This window comes from Stenella coeruleoalba (genome assembly GCF_951394435.1).
Source record: "Stenella coeruleoalba genome assembly, chromosome: 2".
Taxonomy (NCBI): Eukaryota; Metazoa; Chordata; class Mammalia; order Artiodactyla; family Delphinidae; genus Stenella; species Stenella coeruleoalba.
In genome coordinates, this window is record NC_137147.1 from 168,453,410 (window position 1) to 168,480,483 (window position 27,074).

General features: G+C 41.4%; 2 protein-coding genes across 11 annotated transcripts in view; one reads left to right on the forward strand and one right to left on the reverse strand.

The window, feature by feature from the left end:
* Positions 1 to 27,074, reverse strand: part of NEBL (nebulette) — a 522,125-nt gene that overhangs the window by 221,013 nt on the left and 274,038 nt on the right. The gene's annotated exons all lie outside the window — the stretch shown is intronic.
* Positions 11,638 to 25,290, forward strand: LOC307181870 (elongation factor 1-alpha 1-like; the record flags this gene model as incomplete). Its single annotated transcript, XM_079912766.1, is given in 3 exon segments — positions 11,638 to 11,690; positions 23,875 to 24,770; positions 24,773 to 25,290. Coding segments are annotated over 3 exon segments (1,467 nt in total).

Below are 27,074 nucleotides of genomic sequence, written 5' to 3' on the forward strand. Positions count from 1 at the left end.
ACAGACACAAAATGAATAAATACAACAAATATGTGAAATACGGAATTTGTGACAGTAACACTAGTAATATCTCTGCACAGGGCGGTATTCAACCTATCTAATAACCAGCACATCATGGACACCCACCAATCAAAAGGGGTCTCAGAGCCGGCCCGGCCATGAACCACTGGCAGGACTCACCAGTATGGACTGAGGACCACCAGTCTGCTTTCAAGGCAGGAAAAAGCAGGATGCCAACGTGAGCCATTATGGAATGACAGCAGAATCGTGAAAAGAAATGAAAACTGTCTCAGTTGTAATATCAGCTCTTCATACGTGTATCCTGCCCCATAGTTTAGAGCTTCCCTGAGGTTGGCCGCTTTGGAGCCCAGATGTAGTAAGAAAAGGAAACAGCATGAAACTGGGGTGGGGACAGAGACAGGATGAGAAGGGAGGGGAAGAGAGAAAGAGAGAAAGACTTCAACCCAGGCTGGGATCTGCCATCACACACTAAACATGAGAAACAACTGCTAGACCTCCATGAAGAAGACGCATCCAGCAGGAGGGGCCCAAGGAGCCCCGTGCTCTGCACAGAAAAGTTTCTAACGGCAAAGGAGCAACAGGGACAAACGCAGCACGAGCACACACAGGCCAGGCACAGCTCTGAAGACTAGATCAAATCAGACCTACTCATGAAGGGATGGGGTCTCAGGGACGGTGAGATGGAGCCGCTTCAGACAGAAATAGGAACTGGTACATTTACATCTACAATGTGCTGTGCTCCCTCCAAAACTAAAATGTTAACAGATTTGTTTAAGGAAGGCCTCCTCCATGGCCGAAAAAATCTGAACTGAAGCCAGTTCCAAACTGCCACGGGCCTTCCTTTGTAAATGCTTTTGCTGCCTAAGCACACTTGGCCAGACACATCAGGGAGCTTCTCCTACCATTTCCTTTCCCACCTGGAAATCTCACGGGGCGTGAACACCCAAAGCCGCACACTGGGCTTCTTTACCTGGTTCTTCAAGGGCAAAGCATGTAGGCACTCACATTCCTTGTCTCCATTTATACTTCTTTCTCCAAAAGAATGTCCTAAAACTCACGTTCATTGTATTGGAAGGTTTTTGTTTGTTAAAGAGCAATAATGGAAAATGGCATATTAGGTAAGAGAAGGAGAAAACCTGGAAGTTTTTTTCCTTTGAATAAAAGTTGCTGGGAAATTCCATACCTATTAATAATTTGCAAAAACCATCCTACTTTGGTTATCCTTTCAGATGTGTAAAATTGTATAAATTAGGAAATTCTCATAGCAAATGTTTTAAGACCTAGATGATAACACTGAGTAAAAACAATTCCACATCATTTCTACTAATATTCCAGTGTGAGCGCTGTCAGGGAAATTAACATCTAATGGGTAGAAGCATTTTAAGATAATATCTTTTTTACACATTGGGGTCAATCTGGGCATTTTCTACCTAATAGAACTCCTTAAGTAAAAATTTGTTAGTGTATGATTAACACTATTCAACGTCAGCGAAAGACACATTATAATTTTACTCATGATATCCTTCCAGTATCGTCGAGTTCAACATGCTTCTTTCACTCTCTTGCTATGTCACTGATGTGATGTCTCTTCATAGATTTCTCTCCCCAGCTGTCATCTCGTTCTTAATTCTACCACTAATCTTCCCTGCAGCACCTCCATAAACAACTCCCATATAATGCCACTGGTTGCAAAACATCAATTTTTATGATTTAAAAGAAGACGGTGAATTAGAGCAAGTAAATGGGGAGTGCTCTTCAGAAAGGAGGTTTACGAGAGCCGCTGGTAGATCACATAAAAGCGAAAAATGGATTATGATAATGTAGGCCGCCCGTACATGAAATACAAGCCCAGCTGAAAGGAGGTACAGAAAGCAAACCCCCGGCTCTCTAAAGGGCAGTCAATAACCTAACGATTTACCAAATTCTCTTTCTGTCTGTAAGGGTCAAAAACTTGCCACCCTCTGAATTATTTCCTCGGCGGGACTCCGTCATAACCTCTATCGTGTGTTTACAAAGGAGGCCATGATCAAAGGGATTACACAGAAAACCAACCACACTATGAAATGCTTATCAGCGTTTGGAACATGTCACCTAGATTTTGAATTACTCTGTAAAAGGTGAGTAATTAATACACACACACACACACACACACACACACCAGATGCTGTTTAAGAAAAATATGAGCTGGTAGAGGAGAGTCTGTGCCTGATGCTGTTGCCGACATTGACCGTGGGAATGTATAAACAGGGGCACACGTGCAGCTGGGCAGCTCTGCGATTCGGGCCCAGGAACCACCAAAAGGTGCTGGTGACCAGAGCCAAGAGAATGCACGCAGATCTGGGACTCAAGCATCTGAGGCATTACCACAGTCTGAAAAATATTAAAAGCAAAGTTCCTAGGAAAACAGAACATTAGAAACACAAGAAAGATCACATTACCTTCCTTTGCTAAAAATAATAATAAATATAGTACCTATAGCAAATACTCAGTATCCGTAAAAATAATTATTTAAAGCCTAAAGAAAGAGGGGGAAGCATAATTCTGTTTTTTAGAAAGACCTACGCAAACCTAAAAATGTGATATTATACCCAGCTGTGCATTTTGGGTAAAAATGTTATAGTCTCACAGAAAAATGTGTGGCCAAAAATCAAATCAAATATATTGTGGGAAACTAAGAAGAAGAGCCACTCCACTGGCATACTGGTCTATACTTCTTCGCCCATGTGTTACCGCCCACGTTCAGGGCAGACATCACTAATTCACACCACTCCTCCTGAAGGGTCCAGGAAAGACCCAACGTTCTTCTCAACACAGCACTCCAGGCAACCACCCGCCAAACATCCTGGACCACAGGCTAAATGTCCTTGCCCTCCACAGACTCTACTTATTTGACAATTTGCAGATCAGCTGTTTCCTAACTTTACAGGCTATGAAAGTAATATCGAGAATCTAAAAGCTATTTAACCATCGGCCTCCACTATGCAATTAGCGATATATTCTGGTGGAGCAGAGGAAGACTTCAACATCCTTCAATTTGTTCAGTGCCAAACTGTGTACAATAATTCATTTGATATGGTTTCAGAACAGGCAGACTGGGGGAAAGCAAAGGGAACTGTATCAAAATTAGCATCTTTGACACCAGTGTGGGTTAGAGAAAAGGAACCATAGTAGACAACATCACCGACTACTTACGGCGGCCCTGCCTGTCCCCCTCTAAGCAAGTCACATTCCTTTCCTGGGTACCTCAGGCAGAGTCTAACCACAAAACAGATCAACTCTTCTTTAAATGTACTTTTTTCTGGCCGCTGATTATACAGTAAACGAAAACCCAACAGGCCTGTACTGCTGCTGTGTCCAGTGCCCTGGATGAAGAGAAGGACATGCAGCTTGAACCCTTTTCCATCACAGGTTAATGGCACAGGGAGAAAAGAGGGACTTTGTGAAAGGTCTGAATGAAATGCTCTATTTTAAAAGAAATACAGGTATTACCTTCAAAATTGTACATAGCTGCTTCAATATGTTTGACTCAAGTGGCAAACCAAGCACCTCCCACCCAAAGTCCAATGGAAATACTTTTTAAATGTACAGAAACACATATATAATAAATACATATATAAACATACAGAGAGAGAGAGAGAGAGACAATGTTAGTTGTTTAAAAGCACTGACTGTAGAGAGGAAAAAATTAAAGACACCTTAGCTGATAGTTAATGGATAGAGTCAAAACTGTTGACCAGATATAAGGGGGCTCTGGAAATGTCAGCAGGGTCACCAGGCTATCTGAAAACCAGCCAGCTCCTTGGGCCCTTTCCCTTCTCCATTTACTCCCCATTCAGAGCATATTCCACTGGCAGGAGAGGTGGTCACCCGGGCAGGTATCATCAGTCTTATGGGCAAAAATATGGCTTTGAAATTTTGAAGGAAAATAGTTTTATACTGTATCAAACTATGAGGACAAAAATATGACATTTTCAGTCAAGCCAACTCAAGTTTCCAACCTATGCACTCTGTATTTTTTAAATATTAAAATAGGACATTTTCCATAGTAACAAAAATTTTAAGATACACCAAATTCAGTGGCAACTGAGAATGTGTTTTTAAAGCCCTGACTAGAGCCCACGGTAAGAAATGCATCTTACCCCACAGCCCAGTACACAAAGTGTATATAAAATGGAAGTTTCCAAACAATATAGACATCTGTTCTGCCTGATGATCTCTAACATTTTTCTACTTTGTTCTAGTAGATTCCTTTTTTTTTTCTTTAATGCTGATCTCAGCCCACTAAGTCAACGTCCTAATCCAGGAATGGGTCCAATTCGCAGTTTGAAAAACACTGAACTCACAGAAGCAAAGCAAGAAAAAAATAAATTAAAAACCATAAAAAAAAATCTGAGGGCCCACTGAACCTCCAAGTGTGGTATACTCTGTTGACTGGCAGGGTTTAAAGGCATAGGATGATGTGGCCAGGGAGGATTTTTGAAATGCCAACTGATTTTTTTCCTCCCAGTATTTCCCCTTCCATCTGCACAACCTCTCACTCACTCTGACTCCTTCCAGAGTTCACAGTCTCGCTGGGGGATGACAAGGAAGAAAGCAGAAAGGGCCGGCTAGTCCTTGCTTTTGTATCTCCTGATGCCCGAGACCATTAAGGAGACTATGCTGATTGGCCCTTGAGAGGAAAAAAAATCACAGAGAAAGTGCCCTTAAGAGAGTATCACTCAGATGAAGAGGGGAGGGGAATAAAGAGACTAGAGAGAGGGGACTGCAGGCCTAGGCCTGGCTCAGAGCCCCAAGTCCAGGCAGAAAGGGCCACTGGCAGTCCCGAGAGTCAGTGGCCTATGGAGTCCGGGGACCACAGTGCCCTAGTATGTACTTCCACGCAGGACACAGAACCACTAGAACCAAGAAGGCTGGGGACAAAGGAAGAAGAGACATCTCAGGGATGACCTGTGTGAGCCTGGCCTTGAGAACCAGGTGATAAGGTCAAGATAAGTCCTCCTCCAAGGTCCTGGCAGCAAATCCCCAGTAATTTAGCCACAATCTTGGGGAAAGGGGAATGAAGTCCTACATCTACTTACATTGGGTTTTCATCGCCCCACCAGAATGAGGACTTGAAGAGAAATTAAGTCGTTATAGGAAATTAAAGTTACATTTCTGGTACACTTTACTTCAGGACTGGGACTTATATCTCCTTCTTACTGAACCAAACCACATATATATCTGTTCTCCCAGGTAGATTATTTATACAACCTAACTTTCAATGCTGTTCTTATAAGATTTAATTTTGTAGGATCAATCTATAAACAAAGCATGGAAAACTTTAGTTAATGCATAAATGTAAATATTATAAAGCTTTTAATTGCTAAAATGGTAAATATCAATCAATAAACACAAAAACTTTTCCTCAATAATCTTAAAGAGTTTAAAGGGATCCTGAGAACCACTGGTTCAAACTACTGTTAGTGAAATTTTGTCACTTTAAATCATAAATATGTCAATCAAAAAAATAATCTACTGGACTGAAGTAAAAATTACACATTAAAGAATTCTGGTTTTAGACTAGATTATGCCTACCCATGAGATCCAGAAATTTCAGACAGGGAAAATAATTTGAATGTTTTGCTCAATAAAATAAAAACTTTAATGACTTTTCATATGAATTTTCAGATTCTAAATTAGTGATGTTCAACTTAATATGATGGTGCTTATTAATTATTTGAAAATATTTCAATGGTTAATATTAAATGATTTAGGCTTAATCATCTTATTGATCATTTATTTTTAAAATAACTGATTTTTCGGGCTTCCCTGGTGGCGCAGTGGTTGAGAGTCCGCCTGCCGATGCAGGGGACACAGGTTCGTGCCCCAGTCCGGGAACATCCCACATGCCGTGGAGCGGCTAGGCCCGTGAGCCACGGCCGCTGAGCCTGCGTATCCGGAGCCTGTGCTCCGCAACGGGAGAGGCCACAACAGTGAGAGGCCCGCGTACCGCAAAAAAATAAATAAATAAAATAAAATAACTGATTTTTCCTCTTACCCCAAACCCCAAAACCCCCACTGCAGCCTCTATGTTCACTTGTCTTTTCTGGACTCTGAATAATTTGCCAGTTTCATTCTAAAGCTACAGATGCTTCCTGTATCAAAGGCTTACAAAGATACTCTGGCATCAATACCACAATAGCATTGTGCAGACAGAATAAAGACAATGCTATCCTTTCCAATAAAACTGAGGAAAGATCCAGACTACATGGAAAAAGCCATGGAGAAAATGGAGAATTTTTTATGTGAAAAAGAAACTTCTTTTACTAAAAACAAAAAATACAATTTTAAAAGGTTATACTAATTGAGGTTATGGCCCCTTATTACCAACCTTCAGCTTATGGCCCCTTATTACCAACCTTCAGCTTATACATAAAATCATTTAGTTGACTCTTGAACAACACAAGTTTGAACAGCGTAGGTTCACTTATACACATATTTTTTTCAATAAATATATTGGAACATTTTTGGAGATTTGCAACAACTTGAAAAAACTCATAGACTAACCACATCGCCTAGGAATATCAAAAAAATTAAAAGTTAGGTATGACATGAATGCATAAAATATATGTAGATAATATTCTATCCTTATATATGCATATGGTAAGTGATATTTAATATAAAATTAATAATGTGTGCCTCTTCTTACTGTTTTATCACTTTGCTTTCAAAGAATTACAGAACCATACAGTATGCCTCTCTCTCTAAGCGGAGAAACTGCTTATCAGTCTATCATCTCAGGTAAGTGAGTTGTTTTTTTTTAATGTAACGATGTTTCCAATACTGTGTTATGGATATGACTGTAACACTGTATGCCATAAAGATTTTATAATGGTTCATTCATTAGTGTATAGGCTAGGCTACTGTGAGCAATCCTATCGATGACACTGGGAGACCATAAAGCAATCATATTGCTGCTTCTTCATGAGCAATGCATGGATCAATGCTGTAAATAAATATGAATTTCTTTTTCACATAATCTTTTCTCTTTTGATGTCTAGTGTTGTAATACATACAACATCTACGGTGTTTTACATTATATAAGACCATATTGATGTAGGTACTGATAGACGATTCATCTTGTAAACAGATGACATAAACTTACTTCATCAATAATACAGTACAGTACTATGAATGTATTTTCTCTTCCTTATGGTTTTCTTAATAACATTTTCTTTTCTCTAGCTTACTTTATTGTAAGAATACAGTATATAATACATATAACATACAAAATACATATACAAAATAACTGTTTATGTTATCGTAGTTAACAGTAGGCTGTTAAGTAAAGTTTCTGGGGAGTCAAAGTCATACGCAGATTTTTCAACTGCACAGAGTACAGTGCCCCTAACTCTCGCATTGTTCAAGGGTCAACTGTAGTTTAAAATAACTAGAAAGATACCTATAGGGAGAGCCATCCTGCATTCCCTTTACTATAAAAGATCAAACACTAATAACTGCTTACATTAGCACTTACTATAGTGTCAGGCATTACTCTAAGGACTTCTATTCAATATCTCATTTAATCACCCCAACAACCCTATCAGGTAAGTACTCTTATCAAACAGCTAGTCAGTGTTGGACACAGAAATCTAACATAGGTCTGCCCCCACCAGTGGTCTGTGAACTGGAGCCATCTCATGCTAGCTTATCAGAGTCAATTATTAAATTTTCAGGAATGTTGTGGGCAAGCTGCTAAATACAGCCATTTTTAAAAATTAAATTATAGGGCTTCCCTGGTGGCGCAGTGGTTGAGAGTCCGCCTGCCGATGCAGGGGACACGGGTTCGTGCCCCGGTCCGGGAAGATCCCACGTGCCGCGGAGCGGCTAGGCCCGTGAGCCATGGCCGCTGAGCCTGCGCGTCCAGAGCCTGTGCTCCGCAACGGGAGAGGCCACGGCAGTGAGAAGCCCGCGTACCGCAAAAAAAAAAAAAAAAAAAAATTAAATTATATAAACTTAGAGTTAAATAAATTATTATAATACAAGCAAAAGTAATACTCAAATCTCATCACTTCTTAATTATTTTACCACACTGTGTATTATTATCAATGTTCTTGGCATTATTTACATCTACTGTATTGTAAAGGAAAGCACTGTACAATGAATGCTATTGTGTACCTCTTCCGGACTCCATCTTCTGTGATGTCTGGTCCGTGGCTTGAAATTAACCACGGTGGGAGTCTTTTCACCACGGAAAATGGCAAATACTGCAAATCAGACTTTTTGTTCCCAGAGAGCCGGTTGTTAAACATTTACCAGCACACCCTGGATTCTTCCTCCAGACCACAAGCTCTTAACCTATAATTTTCTTTTCCACCTGATAAACATTATACATTAATTTTTGTTTAACGAAAACAAATGGCTTTCAGACACGTTTTGCTTTTACTCAGAAAATTAAACCACATGAAAAGTAAAAGTAGTTCACTCCACTGAAGCATTTAATTAAGTTCTCAGAGGAAGACTTTGCCTTTCTGGTTCAAAAATAACATTTCCCAGGAAATAAAGGGGCGGGGGAGGGGGAGAGACTGCTCTGTAAACAAACAAGAAAGAAATACGTTTTCACCAATATCTTCCTACAACCTACTTATACCACTTCCGCTAAAGATTTAAATCTGACATAAGTAGTTATCTTTCCCGAATGTAGTACAATTTGTATCTTAGAAAGAGTCTGAGATTATAGCTCAGCAGTCCCCTTTCCTCACCACATACTACATCACCCTTCTGTCTGATGCTTCACATCCAACAGATGGTGGAGCCATTTTTTATGCTTTTCTTCTTTCAATAAAATGAAGCAACACCAACCAGTTGTCAATCTACAAAAAGACAGCACTTGACATCGACTAATTTAGAAGCAGCCTTGTCAGAATTTTGAAAGCTTGCAATCATAAAAATCCAAGATCTCCAAGTGTGCTTTCTATGCACAATGAACAAGATAATTATCTCCTTTCCTTGAATACTTAACTTTCCCATTTAGGAGGGACAATTGCTAGATATCATTCTCCAAAATTTAATTTTCTCTTTAACAAAATAACGTGCATGTGACTTATATCTGTGCATATAGACACACATACATGATTAAAGGAATTATGAATTTATTTATAAACTAGATTTTCTTTTTACTCAAAAAGAATTGTAGATGGGAATACTGTAGATGGAAATATTTTAATATCATTGCTTTTCCTACGGAGAGGGTTGCAAGTATTGTAACTGTCACTCCTCAGTAAAATACCTACCAAGCCAGAACACTGAGGTCTCTCAAACCTTCATTCTTTCAGCAAGTTATGATTAGGTATCTAATAACAATGTTGTTATATTTATTCAACACAGATGCATCAGGCTATGTAACCATATATATATATATATATATATATATATATATATGATGTATTTGCTTTCTATTATCACCTATCAAATAGCATAAAATAAAAATAGTTGTCAAAGTTCAAGGTGGGAGGAAAGAATTGTAAAGTGAGTTATACACACTCAACCCACTAGTCTATATCCACAACGTAAGTACCACTACCTGAAGCTCCTTTCTACAGAACTGCTTTAAAACAAAGTAGGAAATGTCTTTAAACAGAAAGCTAAGGTTGGATAATATGATTGCTGACCAATGTTCCCTAAATAATGCTGCATGGAATATAGATTCCATGGGGTGTTAAAAAATTGTTGTTCAATATAAAGGGGGGGAGGGTACTCTGTCATCAAATACATTTGGATGACAAAGTTAAACAGGATCTTTACTGTAGGACTACTCAGATTTGGCCCTTGCTGGCCAGGAACATCTCACACAGTTGGTGCTCCTCAGATCAAACCCTGAGAAATGCTCATTTACGCAGCACTGTAGCCTAAGTATGTAGATTGGAAAGGATAGTTTAAAAGAATAGAAAATAAATTCACATAACTGTCCACAAATTCTTTCCTCAGCACTGAGATTTCCAGCTGGATACATTTGCTTTTTTTTTTTTTTTTTTTTTTTTCCAGTACGCGGGCCTCTCACTGTTGTGGCCTCTCCCGTTGCGGAGCACAGGCTCCGGACACACAGGCTCAGCGGCCATGGCTCACGGGCCCAGCCGCTCTGCGGCATGTGGGATCTTCCCGGACCGGGGCACGAACCCGTGTCCTCTGCATCGGCAGGCGGACTCTCAACCACCGCGCCACCAGGGAAGTCCTGATACATTTGCTTTTGATTTTCTTTGAACGTGTTCTGCCTGATGGCTGGTTGGCCAACACCAAACCACCCTTTCAGGCCCTGTTCAAATGCCCCTGTTCCATAAACCCTTCTCTGATCTCCCAGCCGCACACTCAAAGCAGCTCTTGTGCAACTCACTTATGACACCCATTGTATTGGCATCTGTATACATCCCATCATCCCTAACTGCCTGTATGCTTCCTGGGGGGAGGAGAGGAACTTGCAAAAACTATTGAATGAAAAAATGAGTGACTAAAAGACTGATTAACTGAAAGAATGATACAGTAAACAGCTCACTGGAAATGGTAGAAATAAAAAGGTATAACTGACCCAAAATAGACATCCTCAGAAGAATGTTAATTATAGAATACTTTGCTAAAATGGAAATTAAGCTTTTCTCTTCCAATATATCTGGATTCCTAAAGGCTTCGATAAATTGTTAAAATTAAAACTGTATCTTTAAAATTATTACTTTTACCCTGCACCACTTGTTTAAAGTCAGTAACCTTCTTTATGGTTTCTGAATTGTAGGCAATACTATAGTAAATTAACAGAATCCAAAAATTTACACTCAGAGATTAAGTCTGACCGCTCAAGTATTGAACAAATCATAAGTCGTAGGAAAATTCAATTTACACATTTAAAGAAACGTGCTTGTCTTCTTTCAGGTGTCAAATCCCAGTCTTGCAGCACTGACTGCTGAAAACTGAAAACCCACCCGAAAATGCTATTAAAGTCGGTCCTCACAAACCCAGAAGACACCAAAAAACACTGTGAATGTCCAACTTCTTAAAAAAATAAATCCCCTTTGGCCAAGAAATAAAGGTAGACATGTGACTTCTCATTTGCTTCCTGCTTTTAAAATTTGGGGATTCTTTAGTGCCAGGTTATAACCTAATTTTAAGATTTTTATCATTTGCTACTTTATTTTAATAATTAAAGAGGAAATGTCCAACTTGGATGGGGAAAAAGTATACATACAGTTTTAATACATCTTTTATAGTTTTATATTTTCAAGGAAGCATGATTTACAGAATAAACATTTTATGCATATGTCTGTCAAGTGGCCTTTTCAGCCACACTAGAAGTTGATCACTAATGACATCCCAATAGTGAAAAGGCCGCAAATCTAAACTGTGCGGGAAAGGAGATCATAAATCTAGTCACTTTTACTCAGTACTGTCCGTTAAATATATATATACACATACACACACACACATACACACACACACACACACACACACACACACACACTCACGCCTTGCTGATTTACTCAGGAACAAAACTAAAAGATTGTTGCAAGTTACACACATTGACTATGGTCATGAACGAAGTGATGACTGAGACATCCCTCGTCAAAATGTCTGTCGATACTTGAACGAATCATGTCGTTATCTGGGAGCTCTATGCCCAAAGACGGTGTCCAGTCAGGCACTTGGTAAGAAGAATAGGACAGAAAGAATAAAAATATCTATCGGACTTTGCAATGTTCTAATTATTTCAAAAGAAGGCTCTATCAATAATAAACTCACCTTTCTCCTAAGCTCATTCAATAACAGATCCCTTGGTATTTAATACCTTCCCAAATGAAGTTATAAAAAGAACTGTTTTTTTAATATAATCTTCTTTGTCGCAAAAATAAATTAAGATTCAGATAAAGTAAATATTGGCTAAATACATAGTGGGAGCAAACAATCTACTGGACTTCTATGGAAATCTGGTCCCTAAAATAATCTAAGCAACTATTGTATGAATCAGAAGAGATGAGTCTTAATTCTCTGTGACCTTGACCAAGTCACTTCATCTCAAGAGGCTCCTTTCCTCATATTGTAAAGAGGCTCCTTTCCTCCTTTCCTCAGATTGTAATACCTTTCCCACATGCTTGAGGGATGTTGTCAAAGGCCATCAACTGAAATAAATCATGAAAGGATATATAAATTTCAAGGATTATTTACTTTTCCAAGAGGGCCGCTTTTATCCCACAATGATGCTGTCATATAGCTTATAAGCTTCCTTTCTTTGTGGGGCATGCAAGCACCACAGAATATTTATACCACTGATACATCCAGAATCTACTCAACAAAAGACTTCTGTATGTCACAATACCAACACATTTCAATGCAAAGTGAGCAGCTTTCCAAGATAAAAATTTCCGCCGTGGCAACTCCACCAAGAGGAACAACCTACACTGAATTCTTACAGCATTCCTTGTCATTTGCACGGGCTCTTTCAATCTTGCTGTCTTTCCCTCACACACTGTTCTGAAAGAGTTGGTATCCCATCAGTCACTGTGACAGTCCCACATTACAGATCAATGTAATTTGTTTATTGACTTCTGAATACCAAATTCCTCCGAGGAAAGTCACAGATCCACAACATGCTGGGAAAATATGGCTGGAAAACATGTAAATACAGACGTGCCCTGACAGCTCCTGATGGCTGCCACTCAGAATATCTCCCAGAGTACACTTCTTCCTTTAGGGGCCACTCTACTCTTAAACATGATAAATGTCTTCCTGCAGGGATGGGGAGCGGGGAAGGGAACAGACAACCAAAGTCGAACAACAGAGTTCTAAAAACACCACAGTGGTAAAGACGTAAATGGCTGCTGTGTTAGTCAGGTCTCCAGAACAAAAGACCCAATAGGATGTATATACATATAAACAGAAAGAGAGAAGGATTTTAAGGAACTGGCTCACGTGATTGCAGGGGCAGGCAAATCCGAAATCTAAGGCCAATCCAGCAGAAAGTGCTGAATATTGCAGCTGGAGTCTGAAGGCAGTGTGGAGGCAGAATTCCTCCTTCTCTGGGAGATTCCTTACGTGGGGAACTCAGTCACCAACTGATTGTCACCGATTAGGCACCTGCACACAGAAGCTCTTGGTACCTAGGGCTAAGTCTGTAGAGATGCTTGAACCAAGATCAAACGGCATTGTCTTGACAGAGTACAGATAACCCAGTAAAACCACCAACAGGCAGGAACAGCAGTTTCATTCCAGACCTGGGACTGGGGGTTTACAGAATGGGTCCTCTCTAGCCCACTGTCTGTGGAAACGCCACCTCCTTGCATCCGATGAGGGCTGGAGCCACAGCTAAATGTGGCGGCACGGGCATTACGTGTAGAGAGGAAAGGCCCAACACCCATCTGCCCTGGCCTAGCCCTCTGATGACCAAAGTCAAGGACCTGGGGTCACCACAAAGAATTCACTGACAACGTTCTTCACCCCCCACCATCCTGACCACGTACAATACAAGATTTGTAGTTTGGAGACTCCAGAGAAGGGAAAAAAAGAGGATCAAGTGTTATGCTAACTTCTTGGTTATAATCCCATCTCCCACTTTTTTTAAACAGTGGCCATCCTTCTAGGTTGGCCTAGAAGCACTCACATACACTCACGAAAGTCTTAAAGGAAATACGCAAAAATATTAGCAATGATTGTTTCTGGATGATGGGAAGTTCAGGTCGTTTTTTCTTCTTTATTTGTTTAAATGCTTAAAACATTTATAATGAGCATTAATAGTTGCAGGAAAGACAGTAGAGATGTTTTCGCTTTTCAGTTATAAAAATAAAGCTAATCCCTTGGGATCTCTGTAAACCTCATCCAATGGTCTCTTACTATAACAATTTCCGAGGAAGTATGCACATTTACTTAGCAGTTCATTTTTAAAGGTGTCCCTGAGACTTGAGCGAAACCAACATGAGGAGTTGTGTTGTAAGTATGACAAAGTAAAAATCAACAAATATGCCTAAACACTCAGGATATCAGGGCAAAATGAGCAAAACAGGAAAAAAAAATTTTTTCTAGAATACTTTTTTCAAAAGAGTTTCTAACCAACTTGTGATAAGATAATGCTGTGGCTAATGAGCTAGAAACAGTACAAAGGTGGGTTTTGACCCACTGATATTTTCTCTTTTTTATGCTGATTTTGGTTTTCTGTTTGTTTTTATTGTTATTACTATTAACAAGAAAAACAGAAAGTTCCCGTTAAGGTTGAGTCAGGTCGGATATGTTTAGTGACTGTATTTCCTGAAAAAATATTTACAATTTTGAGGACTGGTAAGAACTCTCTGAGACCTCAAGAGACATTTTAAGAAGGGCGATGTTCAGCTAGCAACAATTTTTAAAATCTGCTAATTCACATACTGAAAGGAAGCAGGGCTACGACGGGGATGGGGGTCTGGTGTTAAAGTGACAACTCTTTTAACTTTGGTGTCAGTGCTGTATTTACACACAAAGGTTAGGGCACACAATGGTCCTGTGACATATATAAAAAGCCACTCCCCTGCTTCACTAGCTTAAGGTAACCGTCATTCATCTAACTGCATCCTGGCTTTCCCACCCTCCAAGCTCTATCGCTTGGGCGTGTTATTTAACCTCTCTGTGTCTCAGTTTCCTTCAGTAAGCACCTCACAGAGTTGTTGTAAGGATGACGTGAATTAATATTTATAAAGTGCTTCAAACGGGTCTGGCACATGGTAAGTGGTTTGTGTTCAATAAACTGACATTTACACAACTGCTTGCACCACCCAACTCTATGACAAGCCCATAGTCCAAATGATCCACCCAAATTAGCCCCAAAAGTAGCCACAATTCCTACAAGAGAATTCAGGGGGCTCCCGTACGAAAATGAAAAGAAACTACCCAAAAGGCCTCGAAGTAGATGCATCATGGTGACACACACATGAGAATCAGCCAGAGTAGCTTGGCTACGGGCTGCCCTGCGGCTACACAGACAAATAATTTGTTTGTCCTGAGGCTTAGTTGTCTCCGGGTGATTCATCACAATGCAGACCAATGAACCATGTTCAAAATGTCCTGCATTAGCACTGGAGCTGAGTTAGATGGGAAGCAGAGAGAAACTTGTATTCACTGAGCTTTGACATCGGCTAGACAGTGTGTAAGACATCTCCACATCATGATGTAAGGACGACTACCTGTTCCTCACAGTAGAGAACATTCTGCCATCATGAAGCTAGTGAGCGGTGGGGCCAGCTCGCTCCAGGATGCCTGACTGCAGTCTGGACTTTCTCCTACACGGTGCTCCCTCTTGTTCATAAAAACTAGTATAGAATACTTCAGAGAGGAGGGGGAAATTTACTCCATTCTTGAATCCAGTATTTCCCAAATTTGTGAAAGTTTCAACGTTAAAAACTAGATATGCAAACAGGCCTATGGTGACTGTCCTCTGGCACTTTAAAAGCAGTAGGGAAAAAATCTGGAGCAACAGGAACGTGTATATGCTGCCGGTGGAGGAATAACTTAGTACAACCACTTTGCAGAACAAAGTGGCATCACACTCAGAAATGCTGGAAATGCACATAGACCCAGCACTTCCATTCCTAGGTATATCCTCTAGACTCAGAACTCTTTCACATTTACACCCACACTGTCTATCAAAAAACTGGATACACTGTACACTGAAATACTACACAACAGTGAAAATCACAGCAGCAGGATTCAATCCCGAAAGCACAATATTGAGTGAAATACAGCAAGTCAGGAGAGTACACAGTTTTATTCTAGTAGTATATAGTTCAAAAAGATATAAAATCAAGAAATATATTGTTTATGGAATCATTCACATGCAGATTAACTACAAAAGAAAGCAAGGAAATTACAAACACAAAAATTTAGGACTGCAGTTACTTGAGTGGGAGAGCAATGGGTCAAGGAGGGTGTTATGGACTGAATGTTTAGGTCACCCCAAAATTCACATCCTGAAGTCCTAATCTCCAATGTGACAGCAATAGGAGGTGGGGGACGTTGGAAGGTGCTTAGGTCAGGAGCTCTCATGAATGGGATTAGTGCCCTTATAAAAGAGGCCCCACAGAGATCCCTCATCCCTTCTGCCATGTGAGGACACAGGGAGAAGGCAGCTATGAACCAGGAAGTGGGTCTCACCAGACACTGAACCTGCCAGTTCCTTGCTCTTGGACTTCCCAGGCTCCAAACTGTGAGAAATAAATGTTTGTTGTTTAAGCCCCCCAGGATATGATATTTTTGTGATAGCAGCCAAATGGACTAAGACAGAGGGCTCCATGCAGTACTGGCCACCTCTTTCTTAAGCTCAGTAATTTGTATGCAGATGCTATTTTTATAATTCTTTAAAATGTGCATTTAATTTATAGTCTTTTGCATGTATAATGTATTTTCTAAAACAAAGCGTTGTTAAAATAAGCAGAAAAGATCAACTTTATTAACTGCTAAAAGCAAAACAGTCATACACACAACTAGCCACAAAATAAGGCAAAATAAAACGGAGAGATGGAGAGCTGACATTCCCTCAGTGTCTCTGTGCCAGGACCATGGCGGGGATTTTCACATAAAGGAATTCCATTTTAAAAAGCACAAAGGTAATATGAGGTCTCAAAGAAAAGAGAGATGACACCTAGATGGGAGAACAATTTCCTGAAGAGTGTTGCTTTTTGACTCTTGCTGTAAGACTGGGTAATGCTTTTGAGCAAGTAGCGACAGGGTGACTGGATCCCTAGGGTAGAGAAACAACACTTCAAAAGAGGGCAGCAGAGGGACACTGGGCATGTCCAAGAAATGTCAAATAGTCCAATTTGGATCCTTGCCTTAGCTTATACATATAGCCAGAGATACAGTTTACTATGAACTGGTTCCCAAATCTGAGCTCTGTTAAAAGAGTCTGGATGATCCCAATAGCCTATTAACTCCCCAAGTCTGAGTTCCCAGTAAGACTCTATTAGAAATGCCTGTACTGGTAATTTATTCACAGTGTAATATGACACGAAAAGAATTTTAAAACTAGACTTGTTTCTCCAAATTTCTTCAGTAAATCAGATAGTCTTGAACATCAGTTTACTCCACTACCAAAGGGGAAGTTTCTAACTTTAAATCTATGTCTACGGGAAGATACATCAACTAACTAAAAACAGGACAAACATTTTTATAGCCATATATATATATATGGCTATAAAAGTAAAAGTTAGTTATAGTCATATATATATAACTAAAAACATTTTTAGGGCTTCCCTGGTGGCGCAGTGGTTGAGAGTCCACCTGCGGATGCAGCGGACACAGGTTCGTGCCCCGGTCCGGGAAGATCCCACATGCCGCGGAGTGGCTGGGCCCGTGCGCCATGGCCACTGAGCCTGCAGGTCCGGAGCCTGTGCTCCGCAACGGGAGAGGCCACAGCGGCATGAGGCCCGCGTACTGCAAAAAAAAAACATTTTTATAGTCAACTGCAATCAGTTTTGTATGTTTTCTCAGAAATATGACTAAGAACAGCTATTATCAAAATGAATAACATTCATTCTAGAGGCTGTGGGACCAGGCTACCAGTGCCACAGCCCATCAGCTCCTCCCATTCTGGTCAAGAGTCAGGGTTGGTCAAATACGTTACACTCATATCCTTTCATTCTGCCTGTGATCCTGACAGCAGCACACTCTCTCTGCTCCAGAAGAAACACGTATGATCCATTACTGCTCTTCTAGATTTTTGGAAGATGCTTTAGCTAAACATGGCATTCAACTAGTCTATCAGATAAAGTTTCACTGCAAGTTTTAAAGTAATCAAAAATAATTTCAAACACACACAAAATGGCTTCAATCACTTATAAAGATGTGGGTTTAAAATATGGATAAAGAGAAGGGGGAAAAGCTATCTACCATAACACTTCATATTTGAGAATCTACAAGCCAAAAACTTCTCCTTTGGAAACAACAAAGCATGCATTAAGTTTTTGGGGGGTTTTTTTGGTAAGTTTTTAATTTTTTTTATTTATTTATTTTTTGCAGTACGTGAGCCTCTGCCTGCGTTAAGTTTTATAATTTTTTTTTTTTTTTTTTTTTTTTTTTTTTAGTATTTCAGAATTTTCAGGCCATTCAGTCTCTATTTTTTTCGGCTGCATTGGGTCCTCGTTGCCGCGCACAGGCTTTCTCTAGTTGTGGTGAGCGGGGGCTACTCTTTCGTTGCGGTGCGCGGGCTTCTCATTGCAGCGGCTTCTCCTGTTGCGGAGCACCGGCTCTAGAGCGCAGGCTCAGTAGTTGTGGCGCACGGGCTTAATTGCTCTGCGGCATGTGGGATCTTCCTGGACCAGGGCTCGAACCCGTGTCCCCTGCATTGGCAGGCAGATTCTTAACCACTGGGCCACCAGGGAACCCCTATAATGCATCTTAAAGTAACTTCTTCTAAAAGAACCAACATTATTTTACGGCATGCTTATCAAATGCTACATTAAATACAAAATTATCTCAGTCCAAAACCTCAAACTAAACTTTCTTAAAACTTCACAAAGCTATTATAGTATCAGAGTTTCAGCTAAAGATTTACAATTTCGAGGAAACTTAACAACAGTTCAAACATCCTTTAAGTGATTGCCGAACCGTCAGTTGTTCTAGACCTGATTTGGTTCACTTCAGAACCAAGGATTTCCTTACCTATGTGTGTAAAACATTTGGACCAGGACTCAGATGCCCTGGGTTTTAGGCTTAGCTCCTATACTTGTACTTACAATTGGTAAGTATAGGAGACGAGCCTTAAACCCAGGACATCTGAACTTGGGCAGGTCAAAGGCACTAAGCCTTGATTTTCTTTCCCAGTCTGCCTATATGTAGAGTGTTTATGAGGATAAAATAAAAGGATATAAAAGTAATTAAATATAAAATTATGAAATATTATTATTGATATAAGTTATTATAAAGTATTTAAAAGATCACATATTGGAAAAGCTCCACTATCACGTTCTCCCATTCACCATGCTTCCCAGTGACCACCGCGCCCAGCAGTCACAGGTAAGCCGCCTCATCAGGCAGCCAGAGCACCTGCGCCTGCATCTATTGTTGCTCTTACCACACTGGATGTGTTACAAATGCTGTTTGCTGGACTGTCAGCCCCACGAGACCCTGCACTCCTCAAATTCTGCATCTCCCGTGGTGGGCACAGACAGACACTCATCTGTGGGATGTTGACAAATGCCCCAAAGGGAAAAAGTTAACGTTTGACACTAGCATAAGCAGGATACAAAATCCCAGGGTACTAAGAGGTAAGTCTCATTCCAAATTCCCTCAGACACATTCAGAGAAACTAGGGAAATACTTTCTAGTACTGAAAGGTAACTCAAATCCTTTCTGACTCCTTCAAATGGGAAAGGGGGATAAATATCCTCTTGATAAATGGAAACCTCAGAGAGTATGGGATGCATAACCTTGCTAATCTCATAGTTTCCACCAAATAATGTGCAGTCAATATTCTCAAATTAATTTCAATAGGTAGTAATGCATAATTCTCTGTGCTGGCCAAACATCTGTTCACACCAAGTTATTTTACTAAAACTGAAGTCAATTGCTGCCTGCTTTGATTAAAACTCTCCGTTGTCTCAACTTTCTTCAGTCCTCTAACATTAGGAAAATGAACGTGAACTTGCATTGATTCAAGAAAGAAAGTATGGCTCTCTTATTGGAAACTGTGTATTTTGGAATAAAAGTGAGTCAAAGAGCAATCACATTAAGGTGATAATACCAACCTTTAGCTACAATTTTGAGTGAACAAAATAAAACTGAACACTCCTCAGACAAGCCAAACTGGGGTTTTCTTTGGAAAGTTTTAATGGAAGTCCTAGGTCACATTTTATGTTAACTCAATATACAAAAATTTGATAGAATAGCATTTGGGTATTAGGACATTAATCTGTCGTACAGCATTTGAGTCCTGCCAAATACAAATATTTCAAGTCTCCATGACATGCTCTTCACTCTACTGGGGTCTGATGCAGGGTCATCTAAAAATAGCAGTTGGAGACACAGCCAGATCTCCCAGGCAATGCTGAAGAGGCACCTCTAAATGGCAGAAATGGTAGTTTAAAGAGACAGTACAGCTTATTAAGGCCCTGAGAGTAAAGCACAGTGGGAGAGCTACCATGCCCTATGGCTCAACTCCTTGTACATACTCTGTGGTCATATCCATCTGAACTCATTCTTCGCGCACATTAGGCAGTAATCATTATTCTAAACAAAAGGGGGATTTCATACTCAACTAATGGGGTAAAATACATCACAAGACATAGAATTTTATTTATTTTTGTGTGTGTGAGTGGTACACGGGCCTCTCACTGTTGTGGCCTCTCCCGTTGCGGAGCACAGGCTCCGGATGCGCAGGCTCAGCGGCCATGGCTCACGGGCCCAGCCGCTCCGCGGCATGTGGGATCTTCCCGGACAGGGGCACGAACCCATGTCCCCTGCATCGGCAGGTGGACTCTCAAACCACTGCGCCACCAGGGAAGCCCAAGACATAGAATTTTAAAAGGTCCCAGAGATCAACTGGAACAGCGGGTCTCCAACTTGGAAGTGCATAAGAATCACCTGGAGGGCTTGTTGACACAGCCTTCCTCTGCGTGGCTATTACATTCCACATCCTCTTGCCACCTCAAAGACATCGTTCTAGAAATTGTCCCCTTTTCTCTGTAATACTCCTCCTCTCTATTGAGTCATTCCACACTGGTATATAAGCATACTGCTACCTCTCCCACTGTTTTAAAATTTTTCCTTTGAACTCTGGTTTCTCCACTGCCACCACCCCATTCTTCTCATGCCTTATATGCAAAATGCCTCAAAAAGCTGTCTACACTTGCTTTCTCTAACTCCTCTGTTTCCATTCTCTCTTGAACTTCAATCCAATTCTCGCCCTCACCACTACACTGAAACCACTCATGGCAAGGACACCAATGACCCCCACATGGTCAAGCCAACGGTCAGTCCTCAGTCCCCATCTTGTTTGTTCCATCACCAGCATCTGACTCAGTTTATCCATCCTTCCTGTCGGAAGCACATTCTTCACCTGGCTTCCAGAATACCACACTCTCCTGGTTCTCTTACCACCTCGCTGGCTGTTATGAATTGAATTGTGTCCCCCCCAAAAAGATACGTTGAAGTCCTAACCCCCAGTACCTGAGAATGTAACCATGCTTGGAAATAGGGTCTTTGCAGATTTCCCATATATAACCAGGTTAAGGTGAGGTCATTAGGGTGGGCCTTAATCCAACTCAACTGGTGTCCTTATGAAATGGGGAAATTTGGACGCACAGAGGCACAGAGGGAAGATGAAGTGAAGATACACGGGGAGAAGATAACCATGTGACTGGAGTGACGCATCTACAAGCCACTGAATACCACGTGTTGCCAGTAAACGCCAGAAGCTAGAAGAGGCAAGGAGGAACTCCCCCACTAGAGCCATCAGAGGTAGCATTGTCCTGCTAACACCCTGAATCAGACTTCTAGCCTCCAGAACTGGGAGACAATAAACTTCTGTTGTTTGAAGCCACTCAGGTTTTGGTGCTCTGTTCTGGCAGCTGTAGGAAACTAAGACACTGGCTAACCCTCCTTAGCATGTACGGCTGGTTCTCAACTGCCTAACCTTGGGGTGGCTTAGGGCTCAGTCACTGTACTTCTTTACTTTCCTGTATATACCCACACCGACTAGATCTCGACCAGTCTCACGGCTTTAAATACCTTCTCTATGCTGACTCCAGCCCAGACTTGTCTCCTGATCTCCAGGCTCATGGATCCACCTACCTTCTTCACATATCTTGGATGTCGGGTAGACATCTCAAACCTAACCAGTCCCACACCAAACTCCTGATTCTCCCCAGAACACCCATGCCTCCTTGGGCCTCTCCCGTTTCCGTAAATTACTACTCACTGACCAATTTCTCAGACAAAAAAAAAAAAAAGGGATATTTATCTCCTTGTATTTTTTTTTAATTAATTTATTTTTATTGTTGGCTGCATTGGGTCTTTGTTGCTGCGCACGGGCTTTTCTCTTGTTGCGGCAAGCGGGGGCTACTCTTCATTGCAGTACACAGGCTTCTCATTGCAGTGGCTTCTCTTGTTGCGGAGCACAGGCTCTAGGCATGCAGACTTCAGTAGTTGTGGCACGTGGGCTCAGTAGTTGTGGCACGTGCGCTCAGTAGTTGTGGTGCATGGGCTTCGTTGCTCCGCGGCACGTGGGATCCTCCCGGACCAAGGCTCGAACCCATGTCCCCTGCATTGGTAGGCAGATTCTTAACCACTGCGCCACCAGGGAAGCCCTATCTCCTTGTATTTTCTATAACCCACACCCCAAAGGTAAATCCTGGTGGCTCCACCTCCAAAATATATTCTGAACGTGACCCCTTCCGATCTCTTCCACTATCACTACCATGGCACAAACCCCATCGTTTCCCACCTGGATAACTGCCCCTGACACCTGATGGGGCTCCCTGCATCCACCCCTGCCTCCTACAGTCTATTCTCAACAGAGCGACCACACAGGACTTGTAAAACATAAATCAGACACCATCACTCTTTTCTTCTCGGTTAGTGGAAGTCAAAATTCTTAAAATCTTCTAAAAGAATTTTGTTTCCTGCTTCTTGCAAGCCCCACCTCCTTTGCCCTGTACTCTCTCCATTCATTGTTCTTACTTTTTCCAACACACCACCGTGCTTCCACCTCCTATCTTTATACTTGCTCTTTCCCCAAACATCACAGCTCCCTCTCTCACTTCCATCAGGTCTGCTCAAATATCCCCTCATTGGAGACCATCTCTGATTATCCAGCATAAAATAGGAACCCACCCCTCACCCCAGCATTCTCTTTCCCTGCATTACTGTTTCCACAGCATGAAGCACCAAGTGATTTGTGAGCTATTAACCATTTTTTTAAATCTGTGTCCTTTCACTAGAATGAAGTTGCATGAGAGCAAGGGAACTGCTATATCCCCAGCTCCTAAACTGGGCCTTGTACTTGGTAGGCACTTAATACACGTGTTTTGAGTGAATGAAGAAATTTAAAAAAGGAGGTAGAAATCCCTAACATGAGGTGACATTTGTTTTTACGTAAATAGCTTTTTCACAAGTTCATCTACCTACATTTCTCCAAAGTTGGCACAAGCACAGCCCAGTCTCAGCCTTGCAAACACTGTGGCCATAAAAAAATAATAAAATAATCAGAGATCCTAGGAAGAAGTAAAACTCTTCAGATTTACCCCCCAGAAAGTATGCTAATATCATTCTTCCTTTAAATGATGTTTTTGCCCCTAAAGATGGGTGCGTCCTCCTCGGCCTCACAGTCCCTCGGGATTGAGCCACCTACTTGGCATCAGCTTCTCCTCTGCAGAAGTTGTACCTGGGTCGGCTCTACAGATAATAATCTGTAAATTATCACAGTTTACGTGCACCTAAGTTACAGACGCAATCACATAGCCATATGAATCAAGTGTCTGCTTCTGCAGGATGAAATGACCATCCCAAAATGTACTTTCCCAACATGCAAAATGCAAGCCCAATGAAAAGAGCCAAGATGTAAAATGAGAATACTGAAGCAGTCAGTGATGAAGATGCGGATCGCGTTCTCTATGTACACAGCAGCTGCATCATTTGTGAGGTTTAATTTTATCAGACTGACTTCTATTTCATGTGCCAAGTTTTTTTTCCACTAGGATTTCAGCAGGTGCGATGTGACAAATCAATACAGCTAAATTCTTAGCCTCTGAACTAAGAAAACGCTCTATCACAACGTGTTAGGGTGAAAGACAGAAAAGGTTGGGGGAGGGGAAGCAAGAAAAGGCAATAAAGAGAAAGAAATGAGATTTTGAAAGGAATCTGGCTTTTTCGCAACAGGCTTGCCGCCAGGACACAGGTGTCAGGAAAACCACTGCTGAACCTAAGCAAAAATGGGAAAGGAGACATCAACATCGTTGTCATCGGACACGTAGATTCGGGGAAGTCTACCACTCCTGGCCATCTGATCTACAAATGTGGTGGGATTGATAAGAGAACCATTGAAAAGTTAGAGAAGGAGGCTACCGAGATGGGAAAGGGCTCCTTCAAGTATGCCTGGGTCTTGGAAAAACTGAAAGCTGAACTCGAGCGTGGTATCACCACTGATATCTCCCTATGGAAATTCGAGACCAGCAAGGACTATGTGACCACCACTGATGCCCCAGGACACAGAGGCTTCATCAAAAACATGATGACAGGCACATCCCGGGCTGACCGTGCTGTCCTGATGGCTGCTGCTGGCGTTGGTGAATTTGAAGCAGGTATTTCCGAGAATGGGCAGACCCGTGAGCATGCCCTTCTGGCCTACACTCTGGGTGTGAAACAACTAATTGTTGGAGTCAACAAAATGGATTCCACCGAGCCACCCTACAGCCGGAAGAGACACGAGGAAACTGTTAAGGAAGTCAGCACCTCCATTCAGAAAACTGGCTACGACCCCGACACAGCAGCTTTTGTGCCTGTTTCTGGCCGGAATGGTGAAAACATGCTGGAGCCAAGAGCTAACATGCCGTGGTTCAAGGGACGGAGAGTCACCCGTAAGGGTGGCAGTGCCAGTGGAACCGCACTGCCTGAAGCTCTGGATGGCGTCCTGCCACCAGCTCGCTCAACTGACAAGCCCTTGCGTTTGCCCCTCCAGGACGTCTACAAAATTGGTGGTATTGGTACTGTCCCTGTGGGTCGAGTGGAGACTGGTGTTCTCAAACCTGGCATGGTGGTCACCTTTGCTCCAGTCAACTGAAGTCTGTTGAAACGCACCAGGAAGCTTTGAGTGAAGCCCTTCCTGGGGACAACGTGGGCTTCCATGTCAAGAACGTGTCTGTCAAAGATGTTCGTCGTGGCAATGTGGCTGGTGAGAGCAAAAATGACCCACCGATGGAAGCAGCTGGCTTCACAGCTCAGGTGGTTATCTTGAACCATCCAGGCCAAAGCAGTGCTGGCTATGCACCTGTGCCGGATTGTCACACAGCTCACGCTGCTTGCAAGTTTGCTGAGCTGAAGAGGATTGATCATTGTTCTGGGAAAAAGCTGGAAGATGAGCCCAAATTCTTGAAATCTGGTGATGCTGCCATCGTTGATACGGTTCCTGGCAAACCCATGTGTGCTGAGAGCTTCTCTGACTATCCTCCTCTGGGCCGCTTTGCTGTTCGTGACATGAGACAGACGGTTGCTGTGAGTGTCATCAAAGCAGTGGACAAGGCAGCTGGAGCTGGCAAGGTCACCAAGTCTGCCCAGAAAGCTCAGAAGGCTAAATGAATATTATCCCCAACACCTGTCACCTCAGTCTTAATCAGTGGTGGAAGATTGGTCTCAGAACTGTTTGTCTCAATTGACCATTTAAGTTTAATAGCAAAAGACTGGTTAATGATAACACTGCATCGTAAAACCTTCAGAAGGAAAGGAGAATGTGTTGTGGACCATTTGTTTTGTGTGTGGCAGTTTTAAGTTATTAGTTTTTAAACTCAGTACTTTGCAATAGAAACAACTTGACCAAAAATCTGTCACAGAATTTGAGACTCCTTAAAAAAGTTTAATGAGGGGGGAAAAAAAAGGAATCTGTTAGGTATGCCCAGGAGTGCTATTAGAAATTTTGTTCCTTTGTTTCCATATCTGAAGGATTTAGATATGTGTCTTATCTGGCCAACCCCTAAATCCCCCACTGGTCTAGTTATTACTGCTACACACAACAGAAGTAGGACTTGAAATGGGATCTCGGGAAGGTCATCAATTTTTTTTAACGTATTGAGTATCTGAGAAGAGTGTACACCTGAAGAGCACAAAGAAGGGAGGGGTGGCCAAGCTGCAGTCAAGAAGATGAATCTACAAGAATGATTTTGCTGCAAAGGAGAACCAAAAGTGGAAGTTGAGTATATAAAAGATAAAGCATTAGAAATAAAGGTTGCACAAAAGGCCACAGGTATATGAAAGCCAGAGTGATTTCAGCTTGGGGACACTTGGGACATTACAATATATGCCCAATTGCTCCAGGGACTGAAGGACATAGCAAAAGCCCTGGTGTTTAAAAGAGACGCTCAACCACACACGCAGTTACGATCTCGTTCCCTTATACCTTCCACCTTATTTCTAACCTCCTCGGGTGTCCACCCTTGCACACGTCACATGCATGGCCCTGCTCCTACATCGCTCCCCATGTGCTATCAAGGACACAGGCTGTGGCTTCCGTCCTGCATGGTACCTAATGCTCTAAGTTCGCAATTAATATCAAACCACTAATAGTTATTAGAGACCTAATATTTTAGACTAACATTAGAATTACATTTAATTAAATTTAATAAATAAATTGTAATGAGTAACTGGAGCTGGAATGTCTCTTTAATGAAATCCATGGAAACATGACTGAGATTATCAAGGTTTTCTATTCAAACTTTTAGAATCAATGTTGGTTATATTTTCCTTCTGATTCCCACTGTAGAACAGAGATGTTTTTTTGATTTTAATTTTTATTGGAGTATAGTTGCTTTACAATATTGTGTTAGTTTATACTGTACAGCAAAGTGAATCAGCTATGTGTACACACATATCCCCTTTTCTGGATTTCCTTCTCATTTAGATCACCACAGAGCACTGAGTAGAGTTCCCTGTGCTATACAGTAGGTTCTCATTAGTTATCTATTTTATACATAGTATCAATAGTGTATAGATGTTAATCCCAATCTCCCAATTCATCCCACCACCTCCCTTTCCCCCTTGGTATCCATATGTTTGTTCTCTGTTTGTTCTCTACGTCTGTGTCTCTACAGAAATGCTTTTAAATATCTCTGGAGTTACAGTTAAGTTTTTTTTTTTCACTTGGGATTTTTGTTTTATTTTGTTTTGCTTTGTTGTTTAAAAACCACAGCAATGATGGAGGCTTAAAATAGAAAACTAGTACCTATTTAAATATATAGTAGAGGTCAAAAAACAATCTGAATTCAAATGAGATTTCTAAAAACACATACATATTTCCTTTCTGATTTCTACAGATTGTTCACTCCTTAAAAACTTTTATGCTATTTTGGGATTTTTACTGCAAAGCCAAG